This window comes from Ovis canadensis, chromosome 2, assembly GCF_042477335.2.
Source record: "Ovis canadensis isolate MfBH-ARS-UI-01 breed Bighorn chromosome 2, ARS-UI_OviCan_v2, whole genome shotgun sequence".
In the NCBI taxonomy this organism is placed as follows: domain Eukaryota; kingdom Metazoa; phylum Chordata; class Mammalia; order Artiodactyla; family Bovidae; genus Ovis; species Ovis canadensis.
The window spans coordinates 241,338,676-241,355,618 of NC_091246.1; the positions used below are offsets into that span (position 1 = coordinate 241,338,676).

General features: G+C 52.5%; 1 protein-coding gene across 3 annotated transcripts in view; it reads left to right on the forward strand.

The window, feature by feature from the left end:
• COL16A1 (collagen type XVI alpha 1 chain) overlaps positions 1-10,042 on the forward strand; it is a 55,562-nt gene extending 45,520 nt beyond the window's left edge. For all 3 annotated transcript variants that reach the window (XM_069574776.1, XM_069574777.1, XM_069574778.1), the window contains 13 exons: positions 586-630; positions 835-879; positions 1,185-1,238; positions 1,657-1,710; positions 3,763-3,813; positions 4,114-4,203; positions 5,694-5,729; positions 6,301-6,345; positions 7,222-7,410; positions 7,770-7,836; positions 8,529-8,705; positions 8,874-8,951; positions 9,693-10,042. In XM_069574776.1, the coding sequence (XP_069430877.1) occupies positions 586-630; positions 835-879; positions 1,185-1,238; positions 1,657-1,710; positions 3,763-3,813; positions 4,114-4,203; positions 5,694-5,729; positions 6,301-6,345; positions 7,222-7,410; positions 7,770-7,836; positions 8,529-8,705; positions 8,874-8,951; positions 9,693-9,895 (1,134 nt within the window). In that variant the 3' untranslated portion in view covers positions 9,896-10,042. The remainder of the gene's footprint in view (positions 1-585; positions 631-834; positions 880-1,184; positions 1,239-1,656; positions 1,711-3,762; positions 3,814-4,113; positions 4,204-5,693; positions 5,730-6,300; positions 6,346-7,221; positions 7,411-7,769; positions 7,837-8,528; positions 8,706-8,873; positions 8,952-9,692) is intronic.
• The last annotated feature ends 6,901 nt before the right edge of the window (positions 10,043-16,943 follow it).

Sequence of the window (16,943 nt, forward strand, 5' to 3'; positions counted from 1 at the left end):
CTCCTTCCTTCCCCAAGAGCCAACGCCAAGGGAACCCTGATGAAGGGAGTTGAATCGCATCCCCCACACGGCTTTCAGGAGGTGCCCCCCTTCCCTCAGTCTGCCTCTCACTGCACCCCACTTCTCTAAAGGTCCAGAGCCCCCCGGTTTCTCCATTCTCCCGGTCGGCCTTAACCAGGTTGGATGTGCTAGCAGGCAGCAAAGGCAGTAAATTTATACCCAGAAGCTCAATCAACTAAGAAACTAGGCTGGGCATCAGAACAGGCTGCAGACGTGGAAGGACCTGGGCAGCCCTGGCTCCTTGTGCCTGGTTTTACTGGGGTGTCTGAAAAGGAGGGGACCATGACGAAGGGCAGAACATCAAGGTCAACTGCCTTCTGTGCCCAAAAGAAGGAAAACAGGTTCAGAGAGGGGCCAGGATTCAACTCAGGGTGCACAGCCAAGTCGGAGGCCAAGCCCCATGTGACAAATCCTCCACCCTGGGAGAGCTGGGGGAGGGGCTGAGAAAAGGGGGAGACAGTGGTGAACGAGTGGGTGCAAGCTGGACAAAGCTCCTGTCTCCGTGCCCCCGGTCTCTTTCCCTAGGGGGACCCCGGTCCTGCTGGCCCTCCTGGACTTATGGGACCCCCGGTAAGCTGAGCTGCAGGGAGGGGCTGGGAATTGGGAGGTTCCAAGGCTGGGCAGGTGCCTTGGGCGGGGCAGCTCGCATCCACGTCCCCTGGGGACTGAGTTACGACTTTGGGTGGGTTTGACTTGTTTGACCCTGGGGGAGAAGAGTGAGAAGTGGCCTCTGCTTGAGGCGAGGGACGTGGCAGCTCCTGCTTTTACTTCCAGGGCTTCAAGGGAAAACCCGGCCATCCTGGCCTCCCAGGACCAAAGGTAAGGACCTGGTGACTTCCGCCCACCAGGTTTTCTAGGCTCTTCTCAAGGCTTGACCCCAGGCAGATGGATCAGCCTAGCTGGAGTGGACAGGCTGCCTGACCCTTGACTGAGACGCCATTCCAGCATCCAGGTCTTCTGAGTCCACTGGTGCCTGGCAGACCGGGTCAGGGCTTTGCCATCTGCCAGCTTAAGGGCATCAGGGGGCCACTGGCATGTGGCAAGACCCCTCTGATGTGGAGTCCATTGGGGTGGCAGAGCCAAGTGGCGATCTGGTGAGCCCCAGCTGCCCGTCTCTCCTCCAGGGTGACTGTGGAAAGCCAGGCCCCCCGGGCAGCAGTGGCCGGCCCGGAGCAGAGGTAAGGGCCTGGGGTCTACGCGTGCTGCCTTTAGACAGCCCTGGGTTCTGCTGAGTCCTGAATGCTGCCCCTTCCTCCCTCCTCCCTGGCAAGGTGGCCACCTCCTCTGCTTGGGCTTCTAGGGGAGGTTTTCCCAACTCTGCACATCTTGACCTTCCCCTCTTAAGGCTTATAACTGGCTCCTCCCTCTATGGGCTGCTGGGTCACTAACCTACAAAGGCCTGGTCTCTGCTTCCCCCTCCAGCCGTACTCACGGGTAGGGCTGGTCCCCTAGGGCTTAGACCTAGAGGCCAGGGCTCAGCGAGGTTCCTCTGGCCGTCAGTGTGTCCCATCTGCTCTGCTCAGCCCTCTCCTGCCTAACAGCCTGCGTGTGTGCGTCTGTGTCTGCATCATCTCTCCCTCTCTCTGGCCCCTGCAGGGTGAGCCTGGTGCCATGGGACCCCAGGGAAGACCCGGCCCCCCTGGCCATGTTGTGAGTTGACCTGTTTTAGTCTCCGTCTCTTGAAGGGTTCGGACTGCATTGGGCTGGGTGGCGGGGGTGGTAGGCAAGCTGATGATGACCTGAAAGAACTGGCTGCAGGGAGCAGCATCAGCCATGCAGAGCCAGAGGTAAGGGCCTGGGGTCTACGCGTGCTGCCTTTAGACAGCCCTGGGTTCTGCTGAGTCCTGAATGCTGCCCCTTCCTCCCTCCTCCCTGGCAAGGTGGCCACCCCATCCAGCAGTTCCCCGGCTCTGTGCCATTTTCGTATTTTCTGGGCACATTCGAGTTTGCTTATCAAACAAAGATCATTCGGCTATTCAACAAATAATTATTGAGCACCTGCTTCATGCCAGGCACTGTTCCAAGCCCTGGGCTACGGCGACGAGTGAGGTAGAGAGGTCCCCCGATCCCAGAACTTCCACAACATGTTGATGAGTGCGGAGAGACCAGGCGGCGATGTGATGTCCTGGGGAGGGCGGGGAGGCGACTTCCCTGGAGAAGTGGTCTCTGAGCAGGGGCCCAAATAACACGCAGGAGCTGGCTATCGAGCCGACTGGGGGAGGAGTGTCCAGGCAGGGGTGTAGCTGCTGCAGAGAGCCTGAGACAGGCAGGGCACGGGGTGGGGGTGGGGGGGTGTGGAGTGTGAGGAGGGTGTGAGTGGGGATGGGAAGGCTGAGCTGGGAGAGGTTGTGGCGCAGATGGTGGAGGACCTCAGGGCAGGAGGGGGAGGACATGCAAGTGGAGGGAGAGATGTCAGAGGACGGAGGGTAGCGGTGGAGCGGGTGGCAGTGGGCCCATCCCACAAGTGTTTGGGGGTAGAGGGCTTGCTAATGACCCAGATGGCAAAGGGGCAGGAGGCGGCAGGCGCGGGATTGAGGATGACTCCTGTTTGGCTCGGGCAGCCGGGTGAGTGGGTGGTGTGTTTACTGACAAAGGGTGACTTGGAGAGGAGGTTTATGAAATAATGGCTTTCCCTTCTCCTTGACGCATCTGTAACGCAGATGACTGCCAATGGGTGCCTTTGATCAGTGTGACAGCTCTGAGCTGGTGGGGTTCCAGAGAGAAGGGAATACACTGAAGGCTTTTGGAAATGTTAAAAATAGATCAGGACCCCACAACAAGAACTCCTGGGGCCTCATCACTGTTTTTATGGCTCTCAAGGGGTCCAGAGACCTTGCATTGGGGACCCCAGGTCTAACCCTCTCTGCCCTGGCTCCACATCAGAGATGAAAGAAAGAATCACACACTCTGAATTGTGGAGACTCACTGGGGGGCTGGGGTGTGCAGGGCTCCTCTTCCCACCTCCATCCATCCAGCTCAGCCCCCTGCTGAGGGCTGGCCACTCCTGCCCTGGGAGGCTTCAGATGAGTAGAACACAGCCCGTGCCTCCAGAACTTTCCATCTGTGAGTACAGAGGGAGGTGCTCCGAGAGAGACCTATGTGCCCCACTCGGTTCAGAGGAAGTGTCGCTCTGACCAGGGAGGTGGCGTGTGAACTGGGCCTCCAGGGCAGGATGTGGAGAGATGGGGCAGGTGGGAGCCCTCCTGTGCAGTTGAGGTTCGTCACCCCCCAGTGATGGGTGAGTGGCAGGGGACCAGGGAGCTTGGGGCTTATCTGCAAGGATGTTGGGGTTGGAGCTGAGCCCCTGTCCTTCACCTGCCTCCGCACAGAGACAAGCTCCTCGTCTCTGCTCCCCTCAACAGAACAGAAGGAAGGCGGCAGGGTGGGGGTCCTCAGAAGACATCCAGGCCCAGGTGCCATGTACTGAATTCACTCCCTTGCGCTTGGCTCTGGCTCCCAGATCATCCCCTCTGTGCAGGCCCCAGTTGTACCACTTGGCAAGCAGCAGGTGTGAGCATCTTGTGTGCCCAGGGATCCCCAGGCACAGATCAAATGCAAGAGTAGAGGGAAGAAAGGCTCAGGGAAGAGGATGGAGCTTCCATAACCAAGTTCAGGGCTTGTTCCTGCAGTTGGTCCCTCACCACCTCCCGGGGCCTTGTTGCCCGAGCCTCTTTCCAACCCACTGACTTCGTCTCCCTTTAGGGGCCGCCGGGGCCTCCAGGCCAGCCAGGCCCAGCTGGGATCTCTGCGGTGGTGAGTGCCGTGCTCCTCCTCGCGTCCCTCCCTCCCCGGTGTTTGTCCCTGCGTGTCCCCATCCCCCCTCCTTCCCTCTTGTAAGCCTCTCCTGCCTCCAGTCAATCTCCCTAACTGGCTTGGGGTGAAGACCTTCGGAGAGGCCCGGAGGCTACCCCGGGGTCCTTCCCCAAGTTCAGGCAGCGCCACCTCCCCCTCTGAGGCCTTGGAATTGGGGGCTAGAGTCCCTCAAGTTCAGTGTCTGCCTCTGGCTGTGTGGGGTTCACTCTTCCCTCCCTTCATCTCCATCTTTTTCTCTAGGGCCCAAAAGGAGACCGTGGAGCCACTGGAGAAAGGGGCCTTTTAGGTCTTCCAGGCCAACCTGGCCCCCCTGGACACCCTGGTCCCCCGGTAAGACCCCACCTCTCAGGGCTCAGCCCCGGGGGAAAGGGCCAGTGGACTTTGTCAGTTGCACATGGCCCTGCACCTCAGGGGTCTCTGGGGAGGGAGGGGTATTCAGAACCACAATGGCAGCTTGGAGCTTGTGCCCAAGGATTGCATCCTATTTGGAATAAAGGACAAGCTGTACAAGCCAGCACTGGGCCAGCCATGCAGCAGATAGCTGCCTCTGACCTAGCACTCACGTGCACATCCCTCCTCGAGGTGTCGGATAGGGAAACTGCTCCCTGTTCCACCCCTGTCCCCTCCCCAGGGGAGCTTGTTGGTCACAGAGAAAACCTGTAAACGTCAGGCACCCAAACGCAGTGTTACTGCTGGAGCTCTCTCAGCAACTCTGAAACCACGCCTTAGTGTCAGTTAGCGTGTATACCCAGAGCTGTGATACGCGGATCCCTGACGCTGGGCTGAATGGTGACCTACATGCCTGACATGTTGTCATTCAGTCTGTACTGCAACCCTATTAACTGCAACCCTATTTAGTAGGTCTGATTGTCCCTGTTTTACAGATGAAGGAACCAAGGCTTAGCAAGGCTGAGTAGGGTGCCCAGAGTCACACAGCTATTAAGTATTAAGAGGCTGCCTGACTCCATAACTTGGGTCCTGAGCCACTCTGCGATACTCCCTCTTTCAGAGGTTCCAGACAGGTGGACCACATCAGGCGGAACTGACTGCCAGGCTCAGGGATGAGAAATCTCCCAGGGGACTGAGGCAGGGACCCAGGTCTCCTAGCCTGCAGGCTGGGGTGCTTTCTACCCAAGCGGACTTCCTTCTGGGGAGGCAAGAGCAATGCCCCTGGGGCTAATGCCCTGGAATGGAGTGGATGACTCCAGCCAATCTGCCAAGAGGCTCGAGTCTTGCCGCCCACTCCTCTGATTCTTGCCATGGGCCCTGGGCAGGCAGGTCCCATCAGTCCTCCGTCCCTCCTGCCTATAGCCTAAGAACCTCCAGAGTCCCCTGACGAATCCGCCAGCTGCCATGCAAGCATAGATTGCTCTTCCCCCGTGTTTCACTAGAAGTGAGCAGGTCCCAGGGGGCAGCCTCTCCTGTCTTGGGGAAGGAGTGGACACTGAGGCTGCCCTGGCCAAACTCTGGGACTTCATCAAGGTCAGAGGTTCACAGGTTCACAACCTTCATTCAGCAAACACTGAACATACACTCAGAGCCAGGAAATGTGCGAGATGCCAGGATCTCAAGCAAAAAGCAGGGCAGGTGCAGTCTGCTCTTCCCTCCCAGAGCTCAGTTGGGGTGTGGCCGGGGCCAGGCTGGAGCATGGCATGGGGTCGGAGTGTCTGCAGCCTGTGCCTAGAGTGTCCGGGGGAGGTGGGGAGGATTGTGGCTCCCAGGTGGAATGGGGGCTGGCCACGCCTAGTGGGCGAGGTGAGGCATGAAATGCCAAGCTGGGTTGGGGCTCATCACAAGCTCCGTTGCTCTCTGCTCCCCAGGGTGAACCCGGCATGGATGGCGCAGCTGGCAAAGAGGTACCATTGTGCTGGGCTTCTCATTTTCTCTCGGGGATGCTTCTTTTAGCTCCTGGCTTTGCCCTGACCCCTCTTCATTCACTCGGTAGATGCTCCCTGTATGTACAGACTGTCTCTGGACGGGTATACAGGCAACTGGTGCCCTTGTTATCACAGGAGAGGAACTGGGGACCAGGAAGAAGGATGAGAGTGAGCCTTGCTTTTCACTCTTCTTTTTTCTTTAAACCATATACCTGGTCCAAAAAAAGCCAACGATAATAATAAAGTCCAAATAAACATCTCCTGGGGACCAGCTCTTGCCAGGCACTCCCTTTCATTCTGACTTCTCACCTCTGTCTGTGACAAGGAACCCATCTAACACAATCATATGAGGCCACATCCTGGAAACATAATTCTCCCTTCCCGCTGTCCACACTCTTGGCAGGGAGGTTCTCATCCTTTCTCGCACAGAACCCAGTAGGACACGGTTTGGGGGCCTAATGCTTTGGAAGGTCCTTTCATGACACCTGTTTCCCCTGGATGGTTTGGAGATGCTGCCCAGACTTCACCCCTGACTTCTGCTTTCTTCTAGGGACCCCCTGGAAAACAGGGACTCTATGGACCCCCAGGTCCAAAGGTGAGTTGGGCACTGGCTGGGTTTGAGAGGAGCAGCTCATGAGTTGATGGAGCCCAGCCCGAAGCTCTGACTTTAGCCGTGGAGAGGAGACACAGCAAGGCTAGTGGGCAGGGAAGAGAAGTGGGCAGAACTGGGAGCAACCTCGTCTCTGAAGACTTCTCATGTGGGGCTGTTCCAAGATTCTTAGCTATGGTGGGAAGAATGGAACCCTCGTGTCCATTCACTCCTGATCGATTCATGCATTCTTTCTGCGAGCATCTGCTTGGCTTTACTCACCTGCCAGGCCCTCTGTCCTAGCCTTGGGCCCGGTGCCCACTTAGTCCAGTCACACTTACACTGGAGCCTGTTGGGTTTAGATGCAGTGCTATGGAATCAGAGGGAGGGAGTGATCCACTCAGCCTGGGGCGCCAGAGAGGCCGCACAGGGAACAGGGACCTTATAGCCGAGTGGGAGGACACTGGAGAGAGGGAAGGCATTCCAGACAGGAGGGACTAAGACACATGGCTGAGTCAGAACTACAACCAGCAAGGTGTGGCTGGAAGCACATGGGCAGGAAAACGAGGCTGGAGAAGACATAGTTGGGACCCCATCGTGATGGCGTGGAATGCCTGGCCGAGGAATTGAACCTTTATGCTGAGGGCAATTGGGAGACATGGAAATTTCTCAGCAGGGAAGTAAGAACATGAAAACCATCCTTTAAAAGGACTGCTTTGTGGGCAGAGCAGACACGGGGCAGCCTGTCAAGATGCTGTGGTCCAGAGGGAGATGCTGGGGGCGGGGTGCGGCACTGAGGCCAGGGGCAGACCACTTAGACCCCGTGAGAGAAACTTGACAGCACTTGGCAATGCTGGACTGTGTGACTTCCTGTCCTCCTAGGGTGACCCGGGACCTTCAGGACAGAAGGGCCAGGCAGGAGAGAAGGGAAGAGCTGGCACGCCTGGCGGGCCCGGCAAGAGTGGCTCCATGGGACCCGTGGGGCCGCCGGGCCCTGCAGGAGAGAGAGGCCACCCTGGATCTCCAGGGCCTGCGGGGAGCCCCGGACTGCCCGGGGTGCCTGGCTCCATGGTAAGGAGGAGGCTGGCCACCAGGGGCGCTGGTCCCACAGAGCAGGTGTGCGAGGTAGAGCGCACACCGTTTTAGAAGCTCCTATTGCTGCTCTACAGAAGAAGAGCGTGACTCCCATATGGGTGGTTCTTAACTATGGGAGAGTGGAGAGGGTGGAGACCCTTTCCCTGGGAAGATGCACAAAATGTTTTCTTCCACTTTAGGGGGGTTAGGACATTGGCTTCAGTGTCTATGGGAGGCTTCTGGGACCTTTGTTCCCCAGCGAGAACCCATCCTTTATTCCCATGAAATCTATTCCCAGGAGAGATGAGCCCCAGACTTGAAAGTGTGATTGAGGCAGGTTTCTTCTCTTTCCTCAGGGAGACATGGTGAATTATGATGAAATCAAGAGGTTCATCAGACAAGAGATCATTAAAATGTTTGATGGTAATTGGCAGCTGAACTGGCTGGCAGTGGGTGCTGTTTACCCTTCCCAGCTGCTTCTCCACCCCACCCCAGCCTCCTTTCCCTTAAAGTATCCACCCTACTACTTACCTCACTCCCCCACTTACGGGCATCTGTTCAGTTAGACTTCAGCCTTTCCTCTCACCTGCTCTGTTCAGAGACAAAATGATTCCCTCGTGCCCCCCGCCCCAAGCCCCCACTGAAGGAGAGGAGACAGACAAGAAAATTGATATCAAATGAGTCTGCAGAGAGTGAGCTCTAAATAGAGGGGCACGCAGCAGCCTTAAGATGGCTGGCATGGTTTCATTTTCAGCTTTTTTTCCTGTCGATTTGTTCATCCAACATCAATAAGCCAGGGACTGGGGAAAACATGGGCCCTTCCAGAAGGGGGCTAGGCATCTTGCTTGGGAAGCAGATCTTGAATGCCAAGCAAGGAGCCTGGACTTTATTCTGAAGCTGGTGATGGATTAATGAAGGCTGCTAGAGAAGGGAGATGCTGGAATCAGACCTGAGCTTCAGGAAGATCACTGTGGGGAGCAATGTGGGGGAGACCCACCTGTGTGTTCCTTGCTCTGACGTCCCTCTGAAGAAAGGCTGTCTTGGACTCTCCGTCGGCAGCCTGTCGTTCTGAGTCCCCAGGGTGCCCTGTGACCTGTCCCTGCCCTTTCTTACAGAGAGGATGGCTTACTACACCTCCAGGATGCGGTTTCCCATGGAGATGGTAGCAGCTCCAGGACGACCAGGGCCCCCAGGGAAGGACGGTCCCCCAGGCCGGCCAGGCTCCCCGGGGTCACCGGGACTCCCCGGTCAGATTGGCAGAGAAGGACGGCAGGGCTTGCCTGGGATGAGAGGTAGGTCTGCCCTCCGGTTACACGCCTAGTTCTCGGGGGCACACAGAAGCATTGCACGAGGTCCGTTGCGAATATAGCATTTGCGCGTATATGTGTGTTTCAAATAATCTGACCCAGGTAGATCATTTTTCTACTCCAGGATGGGACGTCTTATTTCTTTTGTTTCAGGATTGCCTGGTACTAAAGGTGAAAAGGGAGACATTGGTGTTGGCATCGCAGGAGAAATTGGTCTCCCCGGCCCCCCAGGTAGGAAAAGTCAGTCTTGGAGACTGTGAATCCGGAACAGCTGAGAGCTCCTTTCTTGATGTTCTTTCCATAACATAGTTGTGTAGCGTCTCAAATAACCATAGGCCTATCAACCAACATCTATAGTAATGACACTGAGTATGAGACTCTACTAGGGCATGGGTGTGTATGTGTGTGTGTGTTGGTGGGGCAGGAGTGTTAAGGATTAGGTGGGAGATCCCGTGCCTGTTCTCAAGTCCTAACCTGGCCGAGCATGACAGAGTGGAAGAGAGTCGGATGTGGTGGGGCCAGGGAATGCAAGCTTAGGTCCCGCTCATCATCTTACTGGCTAGATTACCTCGACGAGCCTAAGAGAGAAGTGACTGAAGTTTGATAGCCTGGTTCTGAGGTGTAGCTTCACCACATGGCAGGTGTGTGACCTCTCTGAGCCTGTGTCCTCATCTCCAAAATGAGATCATAGCTTCTTTCTCATGGAATCGTTGCGACAATTCAATGAATAATGTGGAGAAAGCACTTGGCTTCTGCTTGGCAGGTGGAAACTCTGAATAAAATTAGCCAGTGGTATTATTGTCACTGTTCAGTTAATGTCAGGATCAGATCAAGTCTTCATGAAAATATGGTGTGGCTGGAGAAATAGTCATCAGATGTAAGGTATTCCTATTATTTACCATGACTGATATTTCTTCTTTTCTTATGACCTGGGTTTCCTGATCCCCCTTCTCTGACTCCTTCCTGCCTTAGGTCCCCAGGGTCCTCCAGGCTATGGCAAGATGGGCGCGACTGGGCCGATGGGCCAGCAAGGCATTCCTGGCATCCCTGGTCCCCCAGGCCCCATGGGCCCGCCGGGCAAGACCGGCCACTGTAACCCCTCTGACTGCTTTGGGGCCATGCCGATGGAGCAACAGTACCCGCCCATGAAAAACATGAAGGGGCCTTTCGGCTGAAATCACCATTTCCATCAGATGAAGAACTCCACTGGGAACAAATGGCTCAAACTTTATAGGACTCTGGACGGGTTGTGAATGTTTGGGATTTTTTAATTGCTATTAATATTTTTTTATCAATAAATAAAGAAATAAAACTATCTGCAATCTCAGTGCCGCTGGGGTTTCTCTGGGGCTGCAGCTGTCATCTCTGTCATCTTCTTCTTATTATTTGGTCCCGGGATCAAAAGGGGGCATCTCCTTCATTGCCTGTGGTCAACCAGTAAAGCTGTGGAATGCTGCTGTAGAGAGGGTCCCCAGCTCAGCTCTCCTCTCTGATACTTCTGAGTCATCCTTTGGTCCTTTGAACCACGTGTTCTCTCCTTCATGGCACACTTCTCCAAGTCAGAGAGAGGGCATTGCTCAACCCCTTCTCATGAATGAACCAAAAGCAGTTTGAAGACCTCTTTCCAGCTCATAAAGGCCACTCCCTATTTTCTTCCCTAAAAGAGATGGGTGTCTGGCACCCCCACCCACCCTTTGGGGTGTGACCCAAAGCCCCATCCAGGATGCACATTGAGAAATGCCACTTGATGCTGAGGTACATTCATCTATCTGCCTGACAGCTCTTCCAAGCAAGCACACTCTCTTCTTGCCGCTCCAGTAATTCCATGATTAGAAAAGTCTGTGCAAACAGGAGGAAAAGATAAGGTGGCAGCCCCTGGCCCAGGGAAGCAGGGAGTGCTTCTCCAGGAAATGACATGGAAATTCCTTCCTGTACCGATGGAGGGCCTTCTCTGGACTGCACATGGCATCTTTTGTTATTCTTTGTTAATCTAGCATGTGGAGTGGTTTTTTTGTACATCTTTAGCCCTAGGCCTTCAGAAAGAGGTTATATCAGTGCAAAGGGATCACAGGCAAGCCACAATAAGATCTGAGTTCATAGGCCTCCAAGTCCACTGGGACTTTGGTGATCCATCTGCTGCCTCCTTCTCCATTTGTAAAAAGGCTCAGAAGAAGAACAAAAAAAGAGAGATGAATATTATAGAAACATTCTATCTCAGACTTCTTCCTTTTCTGCTTTTCAGATCTCTTGATCCTGATGGGATGCCTACCTTGTGAGAAAGCAATAGGGCACATCCATGGGGACTTCCAGAGAAAGCCTTTTTACTGGCTCCAGCTTTCTGGACGGTTTATTCAAGTTGGATAAACTTCAAAGGGATCACAGAGCAGGCTGAGAAATGTACCCGAAGTCCAGATGCTTATCCAAACTGCCTGAAGCTTTCAAACTGGCTGTCAAATCTCTCCAGAGCTGGCATTTCCGGCACGGTTTTGAAAATGCTCTTCCCCTGTTGAGCCCCAAATGCCAAGAGCTTTTCAGAACCTTTGACCTATTTTTTTTCCTGCCAGGAGCAGAAAGGTGTGCCAGTGATGAGAGAAATGAAATAAGGCAAACTCTTGAGGCTGCCAAGTGTCTCACATGATACTTTTAGATAAAGGAGGAGCCAGTTCTTATTTGATCTCTCACCAGCAATTCTCAGTTAACCCTGATTCCAACATAAAACATGAAAAAGCAAACTCATCCTCTTCGAATGGAAGTAGCAGCCAGCTTTTGACAGTGGATGAGGACAGATGTTAAAGTGCTCCCATCAGAAGGCCAGCTTCTTTTCAACCCAATCTGTGAAGCACTAACTGATGACGGCCTTCACAATAAGAAGCACGTTGGCACGAGTAGAAAGAAAGAGAAGCAAGGACCAGCTGTTAAACTGAGCAGGTTGGCTTTGAAGGCCAGAGGGGGGAACCCGCTATGAGGAAACATCAAACCCATCCCCTCTGAGGACCACCAGGGAATCGATCCTTACAGAGTAAATGATGCTTTCTTCTCTTTTCTCCTCGAGTCAAATTCATTCTACTCTTCAGGGGATCCTACAACAGGCTAGGTTTAAGCTTTCATGATTTGAGTGCTTGTCTCCCTGGAGTTGGACATTGCTGTATTTTCTTGGACCATGAAGAACCAGATGGGAAGCTGAATTTTATAGTCTCTTCTGTTACTGTGGTCAGCAAAAAAAAAAAAAAAAAAAAAATCATGGATTTTGCTCATAAGTAGGAGCTGGGTATGGAAAAGGCACTGGCAACCCACTCTAGTACTCTTGCCTGGAAAATCCCATGGACGGAGGAGCCTGGTAGGCTGCAGTCCATGGGGTCGCTTTGAGTCGGACACGACTGAGTGACTTCACTTTCACTTTTCACTTTCATGCATTGGAGAAGGAAATGGCATTCCACTCTAGTGTTCTTGCCTGGAGGATCCCAGGGTCAGGGGAGCCTGGTGGGCTGCCATCTATGGGGTCGCACAGAGTCGGACATGACTGAAGCGACTTAGCAGCAGCAGCAGCAGCAACAGCAGCAGCAGGAGCTGGGTAAGCTTTTAGGGAAAAGCAGGAGCAGCGTGCACCTTCCCCTTCCTCCAGGGAGCTTGCTCACATTCCTGCCTGTCTTCATTTCTTAGTGTATTTATTTCAGGTTTTGAAGGCAACACACAGGTCATTCGGATTGGCAATTGATGAGTCCATTTCCACTTTCTATTTTGTGCCGGGAAGAGTATCAGGCTCTGGGGATTCAGAGGCAACCTAGACAGATAGGGCCGCGCCCCCACAGTGTCTGGGTGGGGGCAGCAGAGTTAAACAAATAGCTGCAATAACATGGGGTGATGGGGCAGTACCAGGCACCAGGGGAGCACAGAGCTGAGAGACCTAACCCTGTCTAGACAGATCGATGTAGGCAGAGGGAACGTCGTGTGCCAAGGTCCAGAGATGACTGGGGCAGCACACTGAGTGATGAGAGACAGGGTGTGTGGTTGGAATGGGGAGTGTGATGGAGGGAGGGAGGCAACGGGAAGCCAGGGTTTCATACGAGGCTGCGTCGAGTCAGGTTTGCATAACAGGGAATCCTTAATTTGAGAACCCCTCTCAAATTTGAGTGAGAGGGAGAAAAGGCTGCTGCCTGTTTATTCTGCAGAGAAAAATCCCCAAATCTGATGTCTTCTGGAACTGAAATCTTTTCTGTCATAATATTTTCCATTGACACCCGAATTTAACAGAGTCTGTTTAGACTCTTCACATGTGGTCCATTAACCCGCTCCAAGACTAAATCTTTTTGCATTGTCCTGAATAGTTTGTGGGAATAGGACGTATCAATGTAGCCTCCGTATGATCTCATAATGAAAGGGGTGTGTGGCTAAATTCCCGTGCCTGCTGTTCTCATTTTCCTGTTGGTTCTGTGGAAAGCTACAAATCACCCTCTGCTCCAAGGCATGCAACTGGAATTTAAATTCTGGAACTGGATCTAGTCAGAATCAAAGAGAATTAATTCCATAATAATTAAGTGGGTATTGGTATTCCTTCTCAGTAAGCAATACTGGAGCTTGGTGCTGAACCAGGATGCCTAGAGGGAATGACATGTCTCCAGGGGTGGTGATATTTTCGTGAATGGTCCTTCCATTACCAAGCTCTGCCTCACCTCTCATGGGTCAATCATGGGGCTTCCATGAACTTAGGAAAGTACTCTGTGCTCCAAAAAAGGGCTGGAATCCAAGTTTCCCCCTTTGGCTAAAGCTGAAACAAAAACAGGAACTTCTCCACCCACCTCCGTCTGCCTCAGGTAGCTGAGGTTTTGGAAACGAGTTGATTGTTTTCCAGTCTTTGGAAGCTCCTGACCTCCATTTTACCCAGCCCTCTCCAAAATAAACGCACCTGGGCCTGCTGCAGGTCCTCAGAGGCGTAGCCCTGGACTTGGCTTTGGCTGGTCTCCAACTGCCTGAGGGATGATTTGGATACCCTTGCCCCCAGATAGCACAGACATCCAATAGAACGTCCTCCTATGAGCCCTTTGCTGGGCAGAGGGAGCTGGGGTGCGAAATTCTCATAGCTAATCCTCAGCACCTAGACCACAGCCTGACAAGTGGTGGGAGTGCAACAGGTTGTTATGCTTGTGGAACAAAATTAGTGCATCTCACACTGCCCCAGTTTGCAGGCCAGGTGTCACTATTCTCTCTCCCTTCACCTTCAGCCCAGACTGCAGGGCTTCCTTCTTTGGGAGATTTTGCAGTTCGACTCTACTAATTGTTTTGGACTGCACATGTAGGGGGCGGTGGCAAAGGCAAAGGGTGGCAATTTACAAAGGCAATGAAGACCAACTAACTACTAAGTACTGATGAGTTAATTTGCGGACCTGGCTTCAAATCTGCCTTCTCCATTTCCTTTTGATAGTTGGGAAGTAACTTAGCTCCTGTCAGCCTCAGCTCCTCATTATAAAAGGGTAACAGTATGTCAAAGGATTGTGGTGAAAATTGAGGCAATATATTGTACTTAGCACAAAGTTTGACATGTAGCAAGCATTCAGTACAGGATACTACTACTACTGATAACTATTAATAGTCATTGAACTCATCCCAGGCACTATTTAGGCACTGGGGATAGAAGAGTGGATAAGGAAAAGGACACTCCTGCAGTATACATGTAAACTTTACAGAGGACAACTCAAGTAGTGCCAAGTGTTATGAGAAAATAAGACATAGTGGTATTATAGATGACTAGAATGGGTGTGGGGGGCACTGTTACTTTAAGATTTATCTATTTATTGGCTATGCTGGGTCTTCATTGCTGTAAGCGGGCTTTCTCTAGTTGCAGTGAGTTGGGGGCTGCTCTCCAGTTGGGGTGTGCAGGCTTCTCATTGCTGGGGCTTCTGTTGCGGAGCACAGCTTCAAGGCACGTGGGCTTCAGTTGTGGCTCCTGGGCTCTGGAGGGCGGGCTCAGCAGTTATGGCGCACGGGCTTAGTTCCTCCACAGCACGTGGTATCTTCCCAGGCTGGGGAATCGAACCCATGTCCCCTGCATTGGCAGGCAGAGTCTTAACCACAGGACCACAAGAGAAGCCCCAGTGCTACTTTAGATCTGGGGTCAGTGTCCCCACCCCCACCACCCAAAGTGAGATTTGAACTGAGACCCAGATGGCAAGGAGAAGCTAGCCAGCGAAGAGCCAGTGGAAGACCATTCCAGGCAGACGGAACTGCTAATCCAAAATCTAGAGGTGCGAATGAGCTTGGTACGTTCCAGGGGTGGAGACCAAGCCAGCACAGTTGGGAGTGACCTGAGGACCACAGTGGTGGGAAGAGGGGCTGAAGACACAGGCAGGGTCTTCGCTACAGAGGGCCATAAACGCTATCAGGATGAGTACAGTTACAGATGTTCCTGTAAGAGTTATTGGAAGCCTCTGGAGAAGTTTAAGCCTAGGAATGACATGATCTTATTTACATTTAAGACAATCATTCTGGCTGCCCTGTGAAAAACAGAGTGTGGGGGAAGGAGTGAAAGCAGGGACGTTGATCAGGAAGCTATGGTCATGGTCCAGGGTGAACGTGCCAACTTGGTCTATTTTTGAGCTACAGCACATGGAAGTGGGAGGGCGTGTGGAGAAACAGAGGTCGCACAAGAGTGATCCTCGGTTTCAGGCCTGAGAGACTGGGTGGATTTTCAGAGATGAAGGGGAGGAATGAGTTTGGGGAAAATTATCAAAGAGAACTCTGAAGCAGGAAGGCTGAATACAGCACAGTGACAGCACCAAGGGCAAAGGGAGGCAGGCAAGCGGGTAACTCTGGAGCTGGTGGGGATGTGGGTTACGTGAAGGATGGCATTGGAACTGAGTTGTTGTTTTTAAAAAAAACTTACCTATTTAATTAACTGTGTCAGGTCTTAGTTGTGGCATGCAGGCTCAGTAGTTGCTGCACACTGGCTTAGTTACCCCACGGGGTGTGGGGGACCTTAGTTTCTCGACCAGGGATAGAACCTGTGTCTCCTGCATCGGAAGGTAGATTCTTAACCACTGGACCACCAGGGAAGTCTCTGGAACTGAGCTTTGAAGGACTGGACTTGGGAGGGCTGCTGGTTGGGTGAAAGGACTGGTCTGAACACAAGTCTTGTCTGAACACAAGTCTGGGCATGAATAGGTGCCATAAACTCATTATTTCAGATCTCTTTATATACTCGTTTCTGACAGCAGAGGAAACTGAGACTCAGAAATTAAATGACCTGCCTGAGGTCATAGAGTTAGAAAGTGGTAGAATCAAGATTCCCCATTCCAAAGAAAGGGGGCTGAATGGTGGAACTGAACATACAACAGCAGACAAACGGGGGCTGTAAGACATAAGATGTAAAGGTGAGGCTGGGTCAGATTGTGAAGGGTCTAGAGCGCTGCAATGAAGAGGTTGGACCTTATTTTGTACATGTAGATGAAGAAAGCCATTGTACTTTCTCCAGGGGGCTAGGAGCATGATCAGCACTGTGATTTTGGGAAGTGCTGGCTGTCGACTGAAAAAAAAAGGCAAAACATGAGCGCTGTGAGTTGTTTTATTTGGGGCAAAATGAGGACAATAGTCTGGGAAAAAGCATTTCAGATATTTCTGAGAAACTGCTCGGAAGTGGTAGGAGGCAGGTCAGTATATATGTGATTTTGGTGAAAGGGGAATACATGTAATCAAGCCCCTATTTTTTGCAGAACATGTCTGCCAGTGATGAGAGGCAGATGTCACCATGGAGGATTTTAGTTCTTTTATAGGTACGAGGCAATGCAAGAATGGGGCTCTTAACACTGTCTCCTGAAAATACCTAACTGAAGACCTATTCTGCCAGTTTTCCCCAGAGCACAGAATGCCTCATTCCGAATCTCCACATTTAAATCCTTTCAGGCGGTGTTGAAGGTCAGCAGCAACAGTGGCTCATAGTTTGATCCTTTGTAGAGATAGATGGCAAATGCCAAGTTGCAGGTGACAATGGCTAGATGGCCAAAAGTGACACCACCTCGTAACACTATTAATTATTTTTAAAAATACAGGTTCTGGAGATACAATGACAAGCAAAATCAGACACAAGCTGTGCCATACAGAACTAACAAATTAATCAAATAAGCATGCAAACAAGTGGAGAGTCTAAACCACAAAGAAGCAAATATATGACTGTGAGGTCTTTGTCAACTAAAAAAATGTTTAGAGTCGCGAGTCAAGTTTTATTTGGGGGCA